This window comes from Macrotis lagotis, chromosome 1, assembly GCF_037893015.1.
Source record: "Macrotis lagotis isolate mMagLag1 chromosome 1, bilby.v1.9.chrom.fasta, whole genome shotgun sequence".
In the NCBI taxonomy this organism is placed as follows: Eukaryota; Metazoa; Chordata; class Mammalia; order Peramelemorphia; family Peramelidae; genus Macrotis; species Macrotis lagotis.
The window spans coordinates 170,685,798-170,705,653 of record NC_133658.1 but is presented as its reverse complement, the minus strand read 5'-3'; the positions used below and the strand labels follow the sequence as shown (position 1 = coordinate 170,705,653).

Here is a 19,856-nt window from a genome sequence, read left to right as displayed (position 1 = left end):
AGGTTAAACATCAGGAAAATTCATCTTATTAGAAAGAAATTGTGGGTGTTGCATAAATTTCTGACCTCTCTTCTAACTTCCCTTTATATGCATGTAGTTGGCCTCCAGTGTGGTTGAATTTGAAGTCAGAAAACCTGGCTTCAATCCTAGCAATTTACTCCCTGTGTGACTTTGGACAAGTCACTTCTGCCTCTCTGAGCTTCATTTTCCTCACTCAGTAAAGGAAAGGACTGGACTAGATCAGAGATTCTTAGCCTTTTTGTGTCATCAACCCCTTTGCCAAACTGGTGAGCCTATAGACCCCTTCTCATTTATGTATGTGTATAAATACATAAAATAAGATACATAGAATCATAGAGGTTTTGAAACCAATTATACTCAAATACTGTTAGCAGAATGTTTTTAAAAAACATGTTAAGGACCCCAGATGAAGAATCCCTGAACTAGGTGATTTCAAAGGTCCCTTCCAGCTCTAAATATCTAGTCATAATGGGCAGTTTGATGTTATGGCTAGTCTTAACTGATTTAATAATTCCATTATGTTCAAATCAATTTCATGCCATCGCTTGATATGAGAGTTCACATTCAGTAAATACCAAGATTAGCTTATCATTATTGTTTTGGTTGACTTTTAGCATTAGTAATGTGGGACAAATCATTCAGATTCCTTATCTCCCATTTCTGTTGTTAATATTCATATTTATCTCACCTGGCTGACTATTCCTTGCCTCTTCCTTGCTTTGAAGAAAGGATCTGATATTTCGGAGAATATTAGACTTCGTGCTACAGCAGTTTTCATGCATACTGTGCTGGGCTGATTTCTTCTGGTGCAGGCATACTAAAAGAACAACATTGTTCACTTCTATTGGCTAGACCTTTTTTCTTTTTCTTTTTCTTTTTTTTTTCACTTTTACAATTTTTTTTGTCTGATTCAATTCAACAAGCATTTATTGAGCATGAACACTATACAATAGCAACAATGAAATAATCCCTACCCTCCAGGAGGTATTACAGACAAGTGAATACCTAGGGACTTTAGAATGGGCTAGACCTTTTTTCAATCTTTATTGTATTAAGATAATTGCTAATGATAATATAAAGTCAAAATCTGAGATTAAGAATTATTTTAATTGAAGTTAGAAATAACTGTCAAGAACTTTTTCCATTTTGGGGGGATAGATAATACTTGCATGAAGTTTCTTATGCCATATTTCTTTCTTCTTAAGCGAGGACCTCAGACACCCTTGATTTTTCTCTATGTTGTTGATACATGTCTGGAAGAAGAAGACCTTCAAGCTCTAAAGGAGTCTCTGCAGATGTCCCTGAGCCTTCTTCCTCCAGATGCTTTGGTGGGTCTAATCACTTTTGGTAGAATGGTGCAGGTTCATGAGTTGAGCTGTGAAGGAATCTCAAAAAGCTATGTCTTTCGAGGAACCAAGGATTTGACTGCAAAGCAAATACAGGTTTGTTTCTTGGGTGTAAAAATATGAAGCATTTAAAACTTTTCCTTAAGAATACTTTTAAGATATTTTAAGCATTTTTGAAACTAAGTTAAGTTGTTTCTTCTCTTTTGCTAGGATATGTTAGGCCTTACCAAGCCAGCTATGACTGCTCAGCAAGTAAGACCTGTTCAACCACAGGGACAACCTTTTATTTCAAGCAGGTAAGGTCAATTTGTTATATAAGGGAATGCCTTTTAGAATAAGGTAATTCACAGTGTTCCCAACTCTCTTCTTTTCTGAAAAATATCAGTTTGGAGCTCTTCTTTCTTTTCCTTCTCTTCCTCAGCATCATCTTCCTTCTCCTCCTGCTCTTGCCATGCCGCTTTATCCCCCTCCTTCCCCTTGCCTCATTCTCTTGGAGCAGACCATCCTGGTGCCTCTCTTGTGAAGCTGCTGCAGAGAAGACCCCACCCTCCATCCCCCGACTTGCCATGGCCAATGAAAAACTGAAGGAAGGAGTCAAAAATGAAATCAATGACCACATTAATTTGAAGGTGGCAGGGCAAGATGGTTCGGTGGTACACTTTAAGATGAAGAGGCACCTACTACTTAGCCAAACTAATGGAAAAACTATTGTGAATCATAGTTCATCATAGAGACAGATTAGATTGTGATATCAGTGAAACAGACACACCTGCACAGTTGGAAGTGTAGGATGAAGATACAACTGATGTATTCTATCTGCAGACTGGGTTCATTCACTAAAATCTCCAGAATGTTCTCCCAAGGAAAATGTGCTCCCAAAGAAAATGATACATTTACAATTAGAAAACCAAGATTTGTTTGTCCATTTCTTGATTCCTGCAGTATAGTTTTCTCTCTTCTTTGATTCCCTTCCCCCATTCCTTCATTGTACATAAAGTACCTGGTGTATGTATATAGGTATGATGCCTTTTTTTTTTTAAACTAAATGGCTGGGTGGCTAGGTGGCATAGTGGAAAAGCACTGGCCCTGGAGTCAGGAGTACCTGGGTTCAAATCCGGTCTCAGACACTTAATAATTACCTAGCTGTGTGGCCCTGGGCAAGCCACTTAACCCCATTTGTCTTACCAAAAAAAAACAACCCTAAACTGAATGGCTTAATTGTATGTTCTGATCAGCATCAAATGGAGATGGGATGGGGGGTAGGTGGGGAACCACACTGGTCCTGTGAAAATATATCCCATTTCTCCATTAGTGACATGCTCATTCAACTTTTATCTTTATATTCCAGTAAGTTATTTTGCTCTAGCTGTTTAAAAACAGCAGCATCAAAAACCCACAAAAAATACATGCTTACCTTGTTTAATTGGATGATTTCAATGTTTTTATTTCATCATTGTAAAACCAAGGATGATTTTGTAACTTTTTTGTACCTATATGTTACAAGACAGCATTCTCTGTCTCAATAAAGGGATAATTTTCTATAAAGCAATTGATCCTAGATAATCTTCCCTTCAAGTCAGAAATCTTGTTATTTAAATAAATTTCTTGATTAAAATAAAAAAATAAATGTTCAAACCTGTTAATGAAATTCCCAAGTCAAATTTTTGATATTTTTTAAGACACCGAGAATTTTTTTCTTTGTTTTTTCCTCTTCTCTTTTTCCAGTTACATGCAAAGATAGTTTTCAACATCCATCTTTAGCAAGCTTTTTTTTTTAAGGTTTTTTTTTTTGCAAGGCAAATGGGGTTAAGTGGCTTGCCCAGGGCCACACATCTAGGTAATTATTAAGTGTCTGAGACCGGATTTGAACCCAGGTACTCCTGACTCCAGGGCCGGTGCTTTATCCACTACGCCACCTAGCCGCCCTTTAGCAAGCTTTTGAGTTATACATCTTACTTAAATCCTCTTTTCCCTCCCCATCCCCATGACAGCAAAAAATCTTGCTATTGTACATGTACAATTGTCTTTAACTTTTTTGCAAATTCACCATGTTGTGAAAGAAGAATTAGAATAAAGGGGGGAAACCATAACATAAAAAAAGTTTTAAAAGGTGAACATAGTATACTGTGCTTTGCATTCAGATTCCATTGTTTTTTTTTTTTTTTTTTTTACCCTGAACAGAATTGTCCTTGATCAGTGGACTGTTGAGAGGGGCTATGTCCATCATAGTTGATCATCTCATAGTGTTGCTAATGGATTCAATGTTCTTCTATCTCTGCTCACTTCATTCGGCATCAATTCAGACAATTTTTTTTTTTAGGGTTTTTTTTTTTTTTGCAAGGCAAATGGGGTTAAGTGGCTTGCCCAAGGCCACACAGCTAGGTAATTATTAAGTGTCTGAGACCGGATTTGAACCCAGGTACTCCTGACTCCAAGGCCGGTGCTTTATCCACTACGCCACCTAGCCGCCCCAGACGATTTCTTACAGACAAAAATACTTGATCACTTTCATATGCCATAATATTTTTCTGAACAAATTATTCCTCAGTTGTTGAACATTCCCTCAATTTCCAATTCTATGCTACTGCAAAATGAATTGCTATAAATAACTTGTGTACATGAGGATCTTTTACAACTGTTTTATTGTTTCTTTCCATTTCCATTAGTTTGTCATTATTTATATTGTTTTCCTGATTCTACTTTCTTTACTTTTATCAGTTTATAGTCTAACCATGCTTCTTTGTAATCATCATATTATACATTATATCTAGGTTTCAGAGCTTGTTTAATCATTCCCAGTTGGTGGTCATGTGGCCTATATTTTTTGCTACCTCAAAAAGTGCTGCTATGTAATTTTTTATATGTTTGTATATACATATAATATATTATATATATATATATATATATATATATTACAAATATAAATATTTGGCAATTTCTTTTGCCTAACAATGGAATCTCCAATTTAGGATAGCTTTTAGTTTTGAAAACAATGTTTAATTTCAATATAAAGAATGAGATTTGTGAATTATGTATCTTTGGAAGTATATATTACAAATAAATCATGCTGATTGAATTATTCATTATTTAAGATTTAACAAAAATGTTTGTTAATCTGATAGACTGCTCGTACTTAAAGACCAGAGTGTGCTTTTGAATGATACTAATGGGCTCATTTGAAATCCTGTAGGTTTCTGCAGCCTGTTCATAAGATCGACATGAACCTCACAGATCTTCTTGGGGAATTACAAAGGGACCCTTGGCCAGTAACTCAAGGAAAAAGACCCTTGCGATCCACGGGTGTTGCTTTGTCCATTGCTGTTGGCTTACTGGAGGTAATGTAGATTTTTCTGTGACTTTTTAAGTAAAACAAAGTGATTGAAAAATTTGGTGGTTCTGTTTGCTGTTGTTAGTATCTTCAATTTATTGACTGTTGATTTTAATTTATTAAGAAATCAAATTCATTACTTAGATGAGAAATATAAACGTGATATAAGAGAAATGAGTCATAGGAAATACTAACAGTATGTTAGTAAAAGGCTCAAATTGGAGGAAGATATCTTGCTGAATGGAAAATATATATATTTTGCAAGGCAGTGGGGTTAAGTGGCTTGCCCAAGACCACACAGCTAGGTAATTATTAATTTTCTGAGGCCGGATTTGAACTGAGGTAATCCTGACTTCAGGGCGGTGCTCTATCTACTATACCACCTAGCTGCCTCCCCCCCAAATATTCTTAATGTTTATAAAACATGGAGAAAAATTCCTTCAGATTTTCTTTCTTTGGAAAAACTGGTGAACCACATTTTCCTAATCTGTGTTTCTAAAACAATGTAATTATGATCTGATGCTGAGTAAAGTAAGGAGAACCAGAAGAATATAGTACACGGTAATAGCAACATTATACAATGATCAGCTATGATAGACTTCTCTTTTCTCAGTAAATACAATGATCCAAAAGACTTGTTAGAAAATGTTGTCCACATTCAAAGAAAGGACTATGGAGTCTGAATGCAGATCGAAGCATCTATTTTCATTTGTTTTTTGTTTTTTCTTTCTGTGATTTTCCCCTATTGTGATTCTTCTTTCACAATATTACTAATGTGGAATTTTTTTTTATGGAAATATATATTTTTTAAATAAAATAAAAACAACTGTAATTTATATTCTTAGGGCACTTTTCCAAATACGGGAGCCAGAATTATGTTGTTTACTGGAGGCCCACCCACCCAAGGACCAGGCATGGTAGTTGGAGATGAATTGAAAGTTCCCATTCGTTCCTGGCATGACATAGAGAAAGACAACGCACGTTTTATGAAAAAGGCAACCAAAGTAAGTACTTAAAACAGTTGTAGTTTACCTGCTAACAAATTCATACTGTAGCTAGGAATCAGAGAAACTAAACTTTAATCCAGTGTATCATTTTAGAAGCATTAGTGTATTTGGGTATTAAAAGATGCAATTCAGAAATCTGTGGTGGGACTTTTGACTTTTAGTAATATTTTGCATTTGGTCCACAAGGCATCCTTCAGTTCCTACTGTCTATGAGGAGTACACAAAAATATTTGTAAATATTTGTAACCTGACTGACATAATGCTGATGATTGATGATTTTATTGATTTTGTACAGATTTAATTAAATTTCTGAATTATTAGTCTTTAGTTAATGTAAATGTCATTAAACATAGGATTTGTCAGTTGGTTTTTTAGGCAAATTAATGGTTATTATTTCAGGGGTATATTTTAAGTATAAGTTTCCCTTAGGAGAATCAAGAAAATTATATAAGAATGTAAAGAAATACTTTATTAATAATATGATTTAAAGCACCTTTCCTCTTGTTGCAGCACTATGAGATGCTTGCTAATCGTACTGCTACAAATGGTCACTGCATCGATATTTATGCCTGTGCCCTTGATCAAACTGGTCTTCTGGAGATGAAGTGTTGTGCAAATTTGACTGGGTATGTTGATGGTGAACATAGTCTGTGAGAAGAAAAGTTTTGTTTTAAGGGAAGAGAAATAGAAGATAAAACCATTAGATTAAGGACAGAGTTAAACTCCTAAATACAGTCATTTAACCTTTATTGACTTGAGTTTCATCATTTGTGAAATTAGGATAATATTTTTGTGTAATTCAATGGGATAAAAATATAAACCACTTGGCATAGTATAGTGTCTGGCACAAAGTAAGTTATTAGTAAATCAGTTATTACAAAGTTATTTTAAGTTTGAAAACTGCCTTAGGGGACATTTTCCTTTTGTATTTTTTTCTTTGAGAGTTGTTCTGTTCTCTAGACATTTACTTAGAGGACTGGACCTATTGTACTGTTGTTCAGATCACTCTGGTTTGCCAAATTGCATGACATCAAAAAGGAAATGTTGACAATAAAATTGTTTTAAGTTAGATATGGGTGAACAAACCTTATATGTACATACAAACATATATAGCATGACGAAACAGCGTAATAAGTAAATCTTGATTTATATCAGAAGAGAATCAAATTCATTTTAATAGTAGACTTAAGTTTCTATAAATTTGTCCTAAGCTAAATGTAATTTTATATTGACTCCTTGATAAGACATTCTAAAAATGGCAACTAAATAATTTTATAAGTTGCTAGATCAAAGATTTTAGAAAATGAGTAGAGACATACTTCTCATCTCTCAATAGAGATGTGTAATGTATATATCATTAGAATCTGTTACTTACTTGATTTTTTTTTCTGGTTTTTGCATGGTAGTGTGGTTAAGTGACTTACCCACGGTCATATAGCTAGGTAATTTTTAAGTGTCTGTCTGAGGCTGGATTTGAACTCAGGTCCCCCTGACTCCAGGGCCAATGCTCTATCCACTGCACCACCTAGCTGCACTCCCTTTCTTGATTGTTTTTGCTAAACTGTTTTTCTTTGTTAACTAGGAAGAAGTGGTGCTATGACTTGAATTTGGTATTACTCAATTTAGTAGACATTTATAACTTTAACACTTAGTAAATCTGATTTCATTCTGTTGGTACTCTTTTTACTGATACATGTTGCAGCTGATGACATGACCAAAGCATCATCACCCTTTGGCTCATCACTTTAACCTTGTGATGAGACCCACCAGACTTTGGTTAATTTTTTTTTTTTTTTAGGTTTTTGCAAGGCATTGGGGTTAAGTGGCTTGCCCAAGGTCACACAGCTAGGTTATTATTAAGCATCTGAGGTCAAATTTGAACTCAGGTCCTCCTGACTCCAGGACTAGTGCTCTATCCACTGTGCCACCTAGTTGCCTCTCTTAGGTTGATTTTTTTTTAGGTTTTTTTTTTTTTTTGCAAGGCAAATGGGGTTAAGTGGCTTGCTCAAGGCCACACACCTAGCTAATTATTAAGTGTTTGAGGCCGGATTTGAACCCAGGTAGTCCTGACTCCAGGGCCAGTGCTTTATCCACTGAGCCACCTAGCTGCCCCTTAGGTTGATTTTTTAAAAAATCTTATTTAATATTTTATTTTAACATTTTGTTTTAGTCAAATATTGAATTTCAAATTTTTTCTTTTCCCCTCCCCCCCATTGAGGAGACAAGCAATCTGACAAAGATTATACATGTATAGTCATGCTAAACACATTTTCTTGGTAAAGGAAAACAGACAAACCCAAAGAAAATAAAGAAAAATATCTTTGCTTTGCATTCAGACTCTTCCAGTTCTTTCTCTGGAGATGGACTGAACCTTTCATCCTAAGACCTACAGAATTGTCTTAGTTCATTGCATTGCTGAGAATAACTAAGTTATTCATAGTAGATCAATATAATATATTGCTGTTACTGTGTTTGGTGTTCTCCTGATTTGCTCATTTCACTTTGTATCAGTTTAAATAAGTCTTCCCGTGCTTTAATTATTTATTTATTTATTCGTTCATTTATTCATTTATTTGTTCATTCATTCATTTACTTATTTATTCATTCTTTCCTTCGTTTGTTTGTTTGTTGCAAGGCAAATGGGGTTAAGTGGCTTGCCCAAAGCCACACAGCTAGGTAATTATTAAGTGTCTGAGGCCGGATTTGAACCCAGGTACTCCTGACTCTAGGGCCAGTGCTCTATCCACTGCACCACCTAGCCTCCCCTTTTCCATCTTTTTCTGAGAGCATCTTGCTGATCATTTTTTTTACTTTTAATTTTATTTATTTATTTTCCAACTACATGCAAAGATAATTTTCAACAATCATTTTTTGTAAGGTTTTGAGGTTTTACCTTTTTCTCTCTCTATCTCTCTCTCCTGTCTTTCTTCCTTCCAACAGAGAGCTACCTAATATAGGTTATGCAAGTATAAACATATTTCCATATTGATCATGTTATGAAAGAAGAATCAAAGCAAAAAGGAAAAATAAGCATGAGAGGGGGTAAACATAAAACAAATTTATAAAATTGAAAATAATAAGCTTTGGTCTGCATTCAAACTTCCATAGTTCCTTCTCTTGATATGAATGGTGTTCCCCCATGCCAAGTCCTTTAAAATTTCTTTGATTATTGTTTTACTTAGATGAGCAAGTCCATCGTAGTTGATCATCACCCAATGTTACTGTTAATGTGTGCAATATTCTTGATCTAATAAAATTAAGGGATGAGATATAAGAATGCACTGGGAGAAGGGAAAAGGGAGAGGTAGATGAGTCTTGAAAGAGAATTTCAGTGGAAGGGGAAATGGGGGATGCATGAAGGGGAGCATGTGAACCTTAATCTCCTCAGAATTGACTCAAAGAAGAATATCTTTTTTTACCAAAAAACTTTCTCATTATTTATTAGGGCAGTTTTTATTGAAAAATAGACAATATATTTTAATGAGAGTCCTGAGGTAGCTTGACTTCAATTCACAGGAAGCTGCATAAAATCACACTGCAGGCAACTTGCAGTCTTTGGACAGCTCTGTATTAGATAATCATAGCATCATTCAACTTACACCTCTGCTTTCTTGTCTATGTATACTCCTAACTGCCCTAATAATGAGAAAGTTTTTAGGTATTATATAATTTTCCCACTTAGGAATATAAGCACTGTCATATCCTTTATGATTTCTCCTTCCAGGTTGCCTTTTTATATTTCCTTTGTATCTTGTATTTGAAAATAACATTTTTTTTTATTCGGCTCTGATTTTTTCATCAGCAATGCTTTGAAATCTTCTGTTTCATTGTCCATTTTTCTCCTAAAGCATTATACTGAGTTTTGCTTTCTTGGTTGTAATCTTAGTTCTTTTGCACTCTGGAATATCCTGTTCCAAGCCCTCTGATCTTTTAGTGCAGAAGCTGCTAAATCTCATGCTATACTGACTGTCATTCCACAGTATTTGAATTGTTTCTTTTTGACTGCTTCAGTATTTTCTCCTTTATCCAGGAGGTTTAGAATTTGGCTTGGGTATTCCTGAGGGTTTTTATTTTGGAATCTCTTTCAGGGGGTGATCAACAGATTCTTTCAATTTCTATTTTACCTTCTAGCTCTAGAGTATCAGGGCAGTTTTCCTTGATAATTTTATGAAAGATAATTTCTAGGCTCTCTTTTTTTTTATTCTTTACTTTCAGATGGTATAATAATTCTTAAATTCTCTCACCTGTATTTTTTAAGCGATTTATTTTTTTCAGTGAGACATTTCACATTTTCTTCTATTTTTTCATATATTTTATTTTATTTGCTTGATTCTTCATGTCTCATAAAGTCTAGCTTCCATTCTTAATTTTAACTTTTAAGGAATCATTTTCTTCAGTGGCCCTTTGTATTTCCTTTTTCCTTTGGTCAATTCTGCTTTTCATTGAATTTTTGTATTTCTCTTTAATATCTTGCCTGTTATTTTCCTTAATGTTTTTTGTTTTCTTTACCAAGAGATTGATTCTTTTTTTCCATTATTTTCTTGTATCTCTAGTTTCTCTTTCCTTTATCTCTCTCACTTGATTTTTAAAATCTTTTTTGAAGATTTTCTGTGACCTGAGACCAATTCATATTTTTCTTTGAGACTTTGGATGCTAGAATTTTGACTTTGCTGTCTTCTTCTTAGTGTTTTTTTGATCTTCTTTCTCACCATAGTAGCTTTTAATGGTCAGAATTTTTTTCTATTGCTTGCATATTTTCCAATCTATTTCTTGATTTTTAACTCTATGCTAAGTGAGCCCTGCTTCCCAAATGGAAGGCACATTGTCAGATTTTTTTTTGTGTAGCTGTTTTCAGAGGTAATTCTGGGGACCTATAAGTTTTTGTCTCTTCAAAGATGGTATGATTTAGGGAGAGAAACATTTACTACACTTTTGTTCTGAGTATCCACAATCACTCTTTTCAATCCTCTGTCGTCCGTTTTCCTTGGTGCACCAGACTTTTCTTGCTGACCTTCTAAAATGTCTATGATTTATTTAGCATCATTATTTAAAGATATTTAGAGGGGTTGGGGGAGAGTTCAAGCAGAGTCCCTACCTTTACTCTGTCATCTTGGCAATACTCTGCCATACCCTACTTAGATTGATCTTCACTTGACATTTGAACTACCCTAGGTCTGTATGTGAAACTTTTCCAGCTTGGCAAGTATGTTATATTGACAAGAAATTAAGATCACTTCCATAGCATAAACATCAGAGTATGATTTTATAAGAAGATTTCTTTTTTTTTTTTTTTGTTTTTGTAAGGCAGTGGCGTTAAGTGGCCCCAAGGCCACACAGCTAGGTAATTATTAAGTGTCTGAGGCCGGATTTGAACTCAGGTACTCCTGACCCCAGGGCTGGTGCTCTATCGACTGCGCCACCTAGCCTCCCCTGATTTCATTTGTTAAATGTATTTTAGTTAAATTTAGTATGTATTATCTTGAATAGTGTTAGTTGTGTGTATATACTGTTGTCCTTATTTTGGACTGAATATCATTTCTTGGATGTTGAGGAATATGTAAGGTATTTTTGTTTGAGCCTTGATTTTTCTTCTTCCTTTTAAAATTCCTAGTGGTCATATGGTGATGGGAGATTCTTTCAATACATCTCTCTTCAAGCAGACATTCCAAAGGGTTTTTAGTAAAGACTTTAATGGAGATTTTCGAATGGCATTTGGTGCTACTTTGGATGTTAAGGTAAGATATGAAAGTCTTTTTTCTTCCCATCATATTTTTTTTAAGTATTTTGAATGAGCCCTTCTTTATACCATTGGGTTACATAAATGGACTGGAAAACACTATGATACTTTATACCATGAAGAAATAAATAAGGAATATACATAAAGTTCCACATACCCAGGTGTCATATTTCTGTTAATTTGTGTTTGATAAATGGAAAAAAAATCATAAAGAGTTTAAAAAATAACCCTCATGCAACCTTTTTATGTTATTTTATCTATTCATTTGTTAAACATAGAGCAGGCCACTTCAAGTTCTGTCCTACTATACCTTCACACCAAAGGTATGGGTCAGCAGGAGAAGAGACAGTAAAGAAAAGGTATATTCACCCATAGTAGTACATGAGAACATATTTGGTGTCCAGTGTCCTTTATAAAAAGATCAACTAAAACAGTCTAGAGGAGTACAATAATCTGGAATATTTTATTATAGTGTCAAATGAATCTATATAGTTTAATGGACATCAGAGCATGTTATAGCTAATTAATAGTCATGAGAATGATCCTGATTTATGAAGAAGAACTTAAAAGGGGATGTTGCAAAACAGATTTGAGTATTGAAGATAACAATTGAGAATTATGTGTAACTAAATATTTTATATTTATATGTTTTAAAGTTTGCAAAGAACATTCCTTATGGCCATCCTAAAGAGTAGGTAGTACAGTTATTATACCCATTTTTTAGTTGAGAAAAACTGAGACTGCATGGAAGGTAAATTAAAATGTCTGTAGTAACTAATAAGTATCTCAGGCAAATTATGGATAGTTTAATTCTGTTTCTATTGTCTACTCTAAATAGGCTTGATCCTAATGTTAAATTTTGTAACTAAATTCTTATATAAATTATATGTTATATAAATTCTTATAGAATACGAGTTGGAAAAGGTAGTTATTAATTATTCCAGGAATGGTGATGAAATACTATTTTTTTGTCTGTAGAGATTTGCTGTTGAACTTTTCCTAACAAACTTAATTGGGTTTATGGGATGAGTATGGTTCTCATTTTTATATTTCATTTGCTTCTATAATTGTGTTTTAGACTTCTAGAGAATTGAAGATTTCAGGAGCGATTGGTCCATGTATATCTCTAAATGTGAAAGGACCATGTGTGTCAGAAAATGTGAGTAAAAGCCTTTTTTCTCATTTGGAAAATAACTAGATGTGATAGCAGTGCATTAAATTACTGGTTTATATTTTAGATAAAAAGGATTTGTCTGTAATAGAACTTTTGCTATTCTGATTTGTACAATGCCCTTGGAAAAAATCCCTCCCCTCCATTATGAAGTTAAAGACAGGTGAGGGGAGAGAGAACTGAATTTTAAAATTCTTGTTTTCTTTTTTGTGTTGATAGCTTATTGTTGTGCTTTCTTGAATGACTGATTTAAGTAATACATAAGAACTGTTGAATTTAAAGTTCTGAGCAGAATTCCATACTGCTTAAAAATACTAGCTGAGTTTTGAGAACAACAAACTATCAACTAGGTTGAGCAAACAAAAAATATAGATTAGTGAATAATTTAGTGGGAGCGGACAGATACTAATAACTCCTTCAGTACTTGCTTAGTTTTCAAGAGGGAAAACCCAAGGTATGTCTGGAGTCCAAAGAAGAGACTTAAAGCTTTAAGGATTTACAAAGGGCTTTCCTTATGATCCTCTGAGGGAGGTAGCTCTTGCGATACTTGTTGGGGAGAGCAAAATAATATGATAGAACATTATATAGTCAAAGGGGAACAAGAAGCCTATAAACCTCTGTAGTTAATGATTAAAAAAAATAGGAGTAAATTATAAACAGGAGATTCCTCAAGAACAAACTTAACCAATTTTGCAGTTTTGCTCACAAGGATGATTCTTGCTTCTTTCCCTCTCCCAGAGAATAGATGTGAAAAGTTTCTTTCTCAGATAACACCTAAGAAGGTAAGAAGACTAGAGAAGTAGATAAGGGAATGGCTTCTGTAATTCTCATCTTGACATTTATGGAGGGAATCACTATTATCCTCCCTTTACTTACTGCTTAATGTCTTCTGAAAATTTTCCTCTCTCCCATATGTGAGGCAAAGAATTGATAAGATGAAGAAACCTGACTGAGGAAAGTAAGAAATTATGGGTCAGTCTTAGATGTCAGAGTAGGCAATGTGAACAGATGAGCTTTTGATGGTTGGTAGGCAAACATAACTTATGTCCTTGCTTCAGCTTATTTTCCTGTTTTTGATCTCTAAGGAACTATACTCAAAATTTTGATGAGATGAGTAAAAACTACACTAAATATTGGTTTGTATTGAATTGCCTTCTTTAGATAGTAGAAATACTTTGCTGTACTACTTTAAATGTAGTAGTTTGTCCTTTGGTCAAATGAATAGTCTTTTTTTTTTTTTAGTTTTTTTTTTTGCAAGGCAATGGGGTTAAGTGATTTGCCCAAGGCCACACAGCTACGTGATTATTAAGTGTCTGAGGTTGGATTTGAATTCAGGTCCTCCTGACTCTAAGGCCGGTGCTCTATCCACTGCACCACCTAGCTGCCCCATGAATAGTCTTTTTAAAGAGTTCAACTTCTGATCTTACATTTTTTGAACCTACCACTGTGAAAGCACTGGACTGTAAATAAGCATTTTTGCATCTGTTACTAAAAAAGTCCAAAGAAATCATATGCTATTAAAAAAAAATTACAGGACAGCTAGGTAGTGTAGGGCAGCTAGGTGGCACAGTGGATAGAGCATTGGCCATGGAGTCAGGAGGACCTGAGTTCAAATCCGGCCTCAGATACTTAATAATTACTAGTTGTGTGCCCTTGGGCAAGTCACTTAACCCTATTGCCTTGCCCCAAAAAATCAACTAAAAAAATTATATATTAATCTTTCTAAGGAAAAATCCCATTTACAACTCATTTTCATATAGTATATATTCTCATATTTTTCCTTAAGTAAAAGTGAATATATCAAGAAAGTAAATACAGAAAAGAATTAAATAGAATTCATAGTGGAACTCATAAGGTAAACCTTATTTATTGCACTTACCTCTAGATTTGAATCCTTTAAATTGCCCTCATATTATTTGTCACTTGTATCTTTTCAAGTGCTATGATGAGAATTGGTACACATTTAATTTTAAAGATATTAATTTAAAAATAATGCAAACTAAAACTTTTAATTATATATAATTAAAAAATTTGCAATTTTATACTTTCAAACTTTCATCTGGAAAAAAGTTTCTGAAAGTAACAAACAGAGTAAACTTTATTCATAGGTAATTAACTACCTTTGATTTTTTTTTTCCCTCTCTTTTAGGAATATGGCATTAGTGGTACCAGTCAATGGAAAATATGTAGTCTGGATCCCACAACAACTCTTGGCATCTACTTTGAAGTAGTTAATCAGGTCAGTCTGATTCTTTCCTACATAGGCAAGAAATTGTATTATTTACTATAAAGGAATATAGAGATGAAGAAATTTGGTCCCCATCTTTGAGAGCCTAGGGAAGATAAGAAGCTTGAGCAGATAATTTTGATACAAGATAGTATATAAAGTGCTGTAAAGAGCACTTTGTTAGTCCAGAGAAAGAGGGTTAGAGGATTTCAAGCTGCAGACTTGCATAGAGAAATCAGGAAAAGCTTATTGGAGCAGATGGCATTTGAATTGGTCCTTGTAAGATGGATAAGATTTGAAAGATGAAAGACCTTTCCTGGGGAAGGGAAATGTACAGTTGTTTAGTGACTTGAGCTTAGGATGCTTCAAGTTGAATAGTGGGGAAAAAAACCTGGAAGGTAGTTTGAGGCCTAATTTTACAGGATATGAATTCTTTGCTCTGGAGTTTGAGACTTTCATTCTGCAGACAGTGGAGAGCTGAGAGACTATGTTGCCTAGTTGATGTAGAGTCAGTCCTGGAATCAGAACAATGGAATTTGGTTCTACCTAATAGTTATTGGTTCTGTATGACCATGGGCAGATCATCTAATCTCTCCTTGTCACAGGAAACTCTCTAAGGCCATGTGTCAATAAAAAGTTGCCAGTCTGCTTCAGTGGAAACTTCCATACTGGATTTTTCCATTTCAGTAAGATCATAGGTCTAGATCACAGAGGTAAACAGAAAAAAATTTAGATGTATGAGGGTTTTGAGCTGAGGAAGTGATCATCACAGCCATATTTAGCTGCTGTCATATTTGTTAAATTGACATTTTTTATAATTTTTCCCCAATTGGGAGTAAACACTTAAAAATACTTTCCATGTATATCTTTATTAATGTAAGATTTTATATTCTGATCCCCAATTTGACACAGTTTTACTTATGCTTCTTAGAACTGTTTCATGGTAAACAGATTACTTAAGTCCCTACTGACAAATGGCTTTGAGGGTCTTTGAGATAGCATTGCTTTTATGATCTTCTGCCATTATATTTGCAGGCTGCTTGCTTATGATTCATGGTTTGTTAATTGCGATAAGAATGGGCTAACTTGTGGATTATTTGTGTTTGCAAAGATTCCATAAAATAACAAATCAGTTTGACACCATTTTTCTTATAGCACAGTGCACCAATACCTCAAGGAGGCAGGGGAGCAATTCAGTTTGTTACCCAGTATCAACATTCCAGCACCCAGAGACGAATCCGAGTGACCACAGTTGCCAGAAAGTGAGACTTTCCCTTTTGTTGTTCTTTTGTATTAATGAATAGTTTTTCCAGTGAAGAAAGATTCTATTATTTATTGATGTTAAAATTCTACTGAATGATCTCCATGTTTGATATGATCTGCAGAAGAAGCTATCTGTGACAGTTGTTAGCCACTACATTCACTTGCCCAGTAACCATTTATGTCAGGCTAAATAGTAAACATCACTAAGTTCATTTTACTCTGTATTTTTAGTCAGTCCACTTGTACAACTTGATGGACTGTTAGATGTTTTTAACCTCTTTATAATATTGGTTTAGTGGATAGAACATTGTGTTAGAACCATAAAGACTTGTAGTTTAGTATTGCTTCCACAGCTTATAACTATTGAATACTGCACAAGGCACTTCTGTAATATTTCCTTTAGAAAAATAGAAGTAATGGTTCTTATCTTCAGAAATCATATAGAACTCATTGATAATGTATAAATTTGATAAAAATTTGAAATTTAACAAATATTTATTAAGGGTTTTCTGTGTGTTAAGTTACTCTCACAGCTACTGAAGATAGCTAGATATAATATAACACACTTCCTAAAAGACTTTGAGCTTTTTGGGAGAAAAATATTACAAGATAATTTTTAAGTTTTTTTTCCCCCATATATATTGAATCCAAGCTATAGCATTAAATTAATTCTGAAATTATCAGTTGGGCAGATGCACAGAATCAGCTCCAGCATATCGAAGCTGCCTTTGACCAAGAAGCTGCTGCAGTATTGATGGCCCGACTTGGGGTGTTCAGGACTGAATCAGAAGAGGGACCTGATGTTCTCCGATGGCTTGACAGGCAACTAATTAGACTGGTAAGTGTGGAAAGCTACATTTTGATGTCTTGATTTCACCTGTATTTGTACCAGAAAAATGCACTAATAATTTAACTTTATTTTTTATTGGGTAGTTAATCAAAAATGCCTAAAGCATAAAAAGTTCTATAAGATTACCTCTTGCTAATTTTGAACTAGAAAAAAATAAAATTGGAATTTACCTCTTATTGGAGGCCCCATCATAATTGAACAGATGAGTGGACTTGAAATCAGGTTTAAGTTTTAAGACAGGTTTAAGTTTTTAGGTGTTAACAAATTTAGTGATGTGTTCATCAAGTCATTTAGTCCCAGGTTCCTGATCTGCAAAACAGACATGGAAATATTTGAGAGAATCACAGAATATTGCCAGGTTTTTATGATGGAAGGAAACCTTGATGTAATAAAAGAAAACCATTAAAATATCTCAAATCAAGAATAAAAGGTGATGAAAATGGAATTTATGTTCAATCACTTCCATTCAGTGAATAAATAGTAGGCACTTACTATGAACAGAGTACTTTTTTCAGATCCCCGGGGAAGATAGAAAGTTGAGATAGGAGACTGACATTTCCTTAACTGAGCTTATGGTCTAGTGGAGGATATAAAACATTCACAGATACTCTTAAATACATTATAAGTACAAAAGAGAGTTGCAGACAAGTTAGATGAATTTCTGGGTAGGGCCCAGGTAGAGTCCAGGTAGATCAGAGAAGGTTTTGTGAAGAGGTAGAACCTGAGGTGGGCTCTCCAGCAGGCAGTCTCAAGTTTTTTTGGGTCATAGACCTCTTTTGTAAGTTGACAAAATCTAGGTGGAACTTCTCAGGAAAATATTTTTAAATGTATAAAAATATATAATATTATAAAGAAAATCAATTGTATTGAAGTACAATTGTCAAAATCTAGGTTAACTCATGCTTTGAAGGATATGGGAATGGAGAATGTTTCTGGTGTTGGAAACATTGTGGACAAAGGGATAAGAGCAGGAAAGTATAGCATGTGTATGAGGACAGAGAATACACTTGTTTGACTGAAGTATAGAGTATATATGGGGACTATAGTAAGAATTGATTGAATATCAGTCTAAAGTCTAAAGAATTTAAAATTTTATTTGATAAGGCAGAAGAATGATGTGCTGTTATATTAGGTTTGTTCATAAAAAGATAAATCTAGTGATACTGGGAAAGATGTGTTAAATAATTATAGCCTTCATTTATGGAATATGTGAAGGGATTGAATAAATCTAATAGCAGACCCATTAGACAGTATTGCAATAGTCTAGGTCAAAGGTACACACAACTAATAAACTGAATTTGAACTCACATCTTTCAGACTATAGGCCTAGTGCTCTGTTCCCTGAGCTAAGGGAAAAATGTCTTTCATGTAAATAAATAAACTATAAGAAAGAGCTTCCTGAATTAGAATAACACAAAGCAAGTAAAGCAGAAAATAGAAGATGAAATTTTGGAAGATACCCAGTTATGAAGTATAAGCAGAAGAAACTATCTTATAGACATCAATGGAGGATTTTTTTGAGAAGAAGAGATGGTTAATGAGAACATATCATAGAGATCAAAAAGTCTGAGAATTAAGAGATACACTCAAGAAGTGTATTACTGATGATTTTAGAGAGAATGGCTTTATTAGGGTAGCAGCCAGATTACAAGATATTCGCAGAGATAGACATGAAGAAGTAGAGAAAACAGACTATATCACAAAATCCATGTGACACTGAAGAGAAGGTGACACAATAAGAGAGGCAGTCTTGTCATTATAGTGTTACTATAACCAGTATACTGATTACTTCACTTAGACTGACTTAACATTTCTTTTATGTTCCTTCACCAGTGTCAGAAATTTGGACAGTATAACAAAGAGGATCCGAATTCTTTTAGATTGTCAGATTCATTTTCTTTGTATCCTCAGGTAAGGAATAAATATCTCATAAAAATAATGAATTTTGCTTTAGTGGTTTATTCAATATTGTAGGGAGTTAAATCTACAGAACTTAAGTGTCAAGGTCATTGAAGCTGACCCTTTCCCAAAGTGTTACAATAAAAAAAATTTGCTTGATGAAAACTTTTATTAAAAGCACTTTTCTGTTTTTTTAAGCAGAATATGCTGATGATAATAATGTAAACTTGTTTTATGACTCAGTCATTATTCTAAACATTAACTTTTACAATATCCTAGTTTTTCTTTCTCTTTCCGCTCTACTGTCATTTCTTTGTCCTCTGTAGCATTCTTAAGTTCCAATCAGCTATGATCTGAGAAATTATGTCATGTATTCTATTACATAATATCTTGACAATCTGAGAGCCTTTTTTCATAAGTCATATAGGCTCAATGGCCACTAATTCTACATCCCAGCAGGTTTTTTGGGCTTGTCTCCAATTTATATCTGTTGTGGATATTTGGGAAAATATGACCTTGGGATAAATGGGATATTTCTGTATTTATTATTTTTCTTTGCTTATGCAGTTCATGTTCCATCTTCGAAGATCTCCATTTCTTCAAGTGTTTAATAACAGTCCAGATGAATCATCTTATTACCGGCATCATTTTGCTAGACAAGACTTGACCCAGTCCCTCATTATGATCCAACCTATTCTTTATTCTTACTCTTTCCATGGTCCACCTGAGGTAAGACATGATGAAATTTATTTTTAGTTGTCTTATATGATAATTTTTTTCAGTGAACTTAATTACGTGGTAAGACATTTTAAATCATTGTCCTCACAATACCTTTTCTATGGTAAATTTCTAAACATATTTTTTTACCAAGGCTCACTATTATTTTTTAATACAGTGAGCAAACTGTATAGATGAAAGGAAATGTAGTTCTTGGTAATGAATAATACTGTTTTCAAAAACCCACCAATTTTACCTTTATATTATCTCTTGCATACTCTCTCTTCTCT

The 19,856-nt window shown here is 34.1% G+C and overlaps 1 protein-coding gene across 3 annotated transcripts in view; it reads left to right on the top strand.

Moving 5' to 3' along the window:
- Positions 1 to 19,856, top strand: part of SEC23B (SEC23 homolog B, COPII coat complex component) — a 37,156-nt gene that overhangs the window by 5,876 nt on the left and 11,424 nt on the right. For all 3 annotated transcript variants that reach the window (XM_074209370.1, XM_074209369.1, XM_074209371.1), the window contains exons 5-16: positions 1,227 to 1,463; positions 1,578 to 1,663; positions 4,558 to 4,702; positions 5,541 to 5,699; positions 6,213 to 6,328; positions 11,314 to 11,437; positions 12,518 to 12,598; positions 14,760 to 14,849; positions 15,993 to 16,099; positions 16,785 to 16,938; positions 18,784 to 18,861; positions 19,417 to 19,578. In XM_074209370.1, coding sequence (XP_074065471.1) covers positions 1,227 to 1,463; positions 1,578 to 1,663; positions 4,558 to 4,702; positions 5,541 to 5,699; positions 6,213 to 6,328; positions 11,314 to 11,437; positions 12,518 to 12,598; positions 14,760 to 14,849; positions 15,993 to 16,099; positions 16,785 to 16,938; positions 18,784 to 18,861; positions 19,417 to 19,578 — 1,539 coding nt within the window. The remainder of the gene's footprint in view (positions 1 to 1,226; positions 1,464 to 1,577; positions 1,664 to 4,557; positions 4,703 to 5,540; positions 5,700 to 6,212; positions 6,329 to 11,313; positions 11,438 to 12,517; positions 12,599 to 14,759; positions 14,850 to 15,992; positions 16,100 to 16,784; positions 16,939 to 18,783; positions 18,862 to 19,416; positions 19,579 to 19,856) is intronic.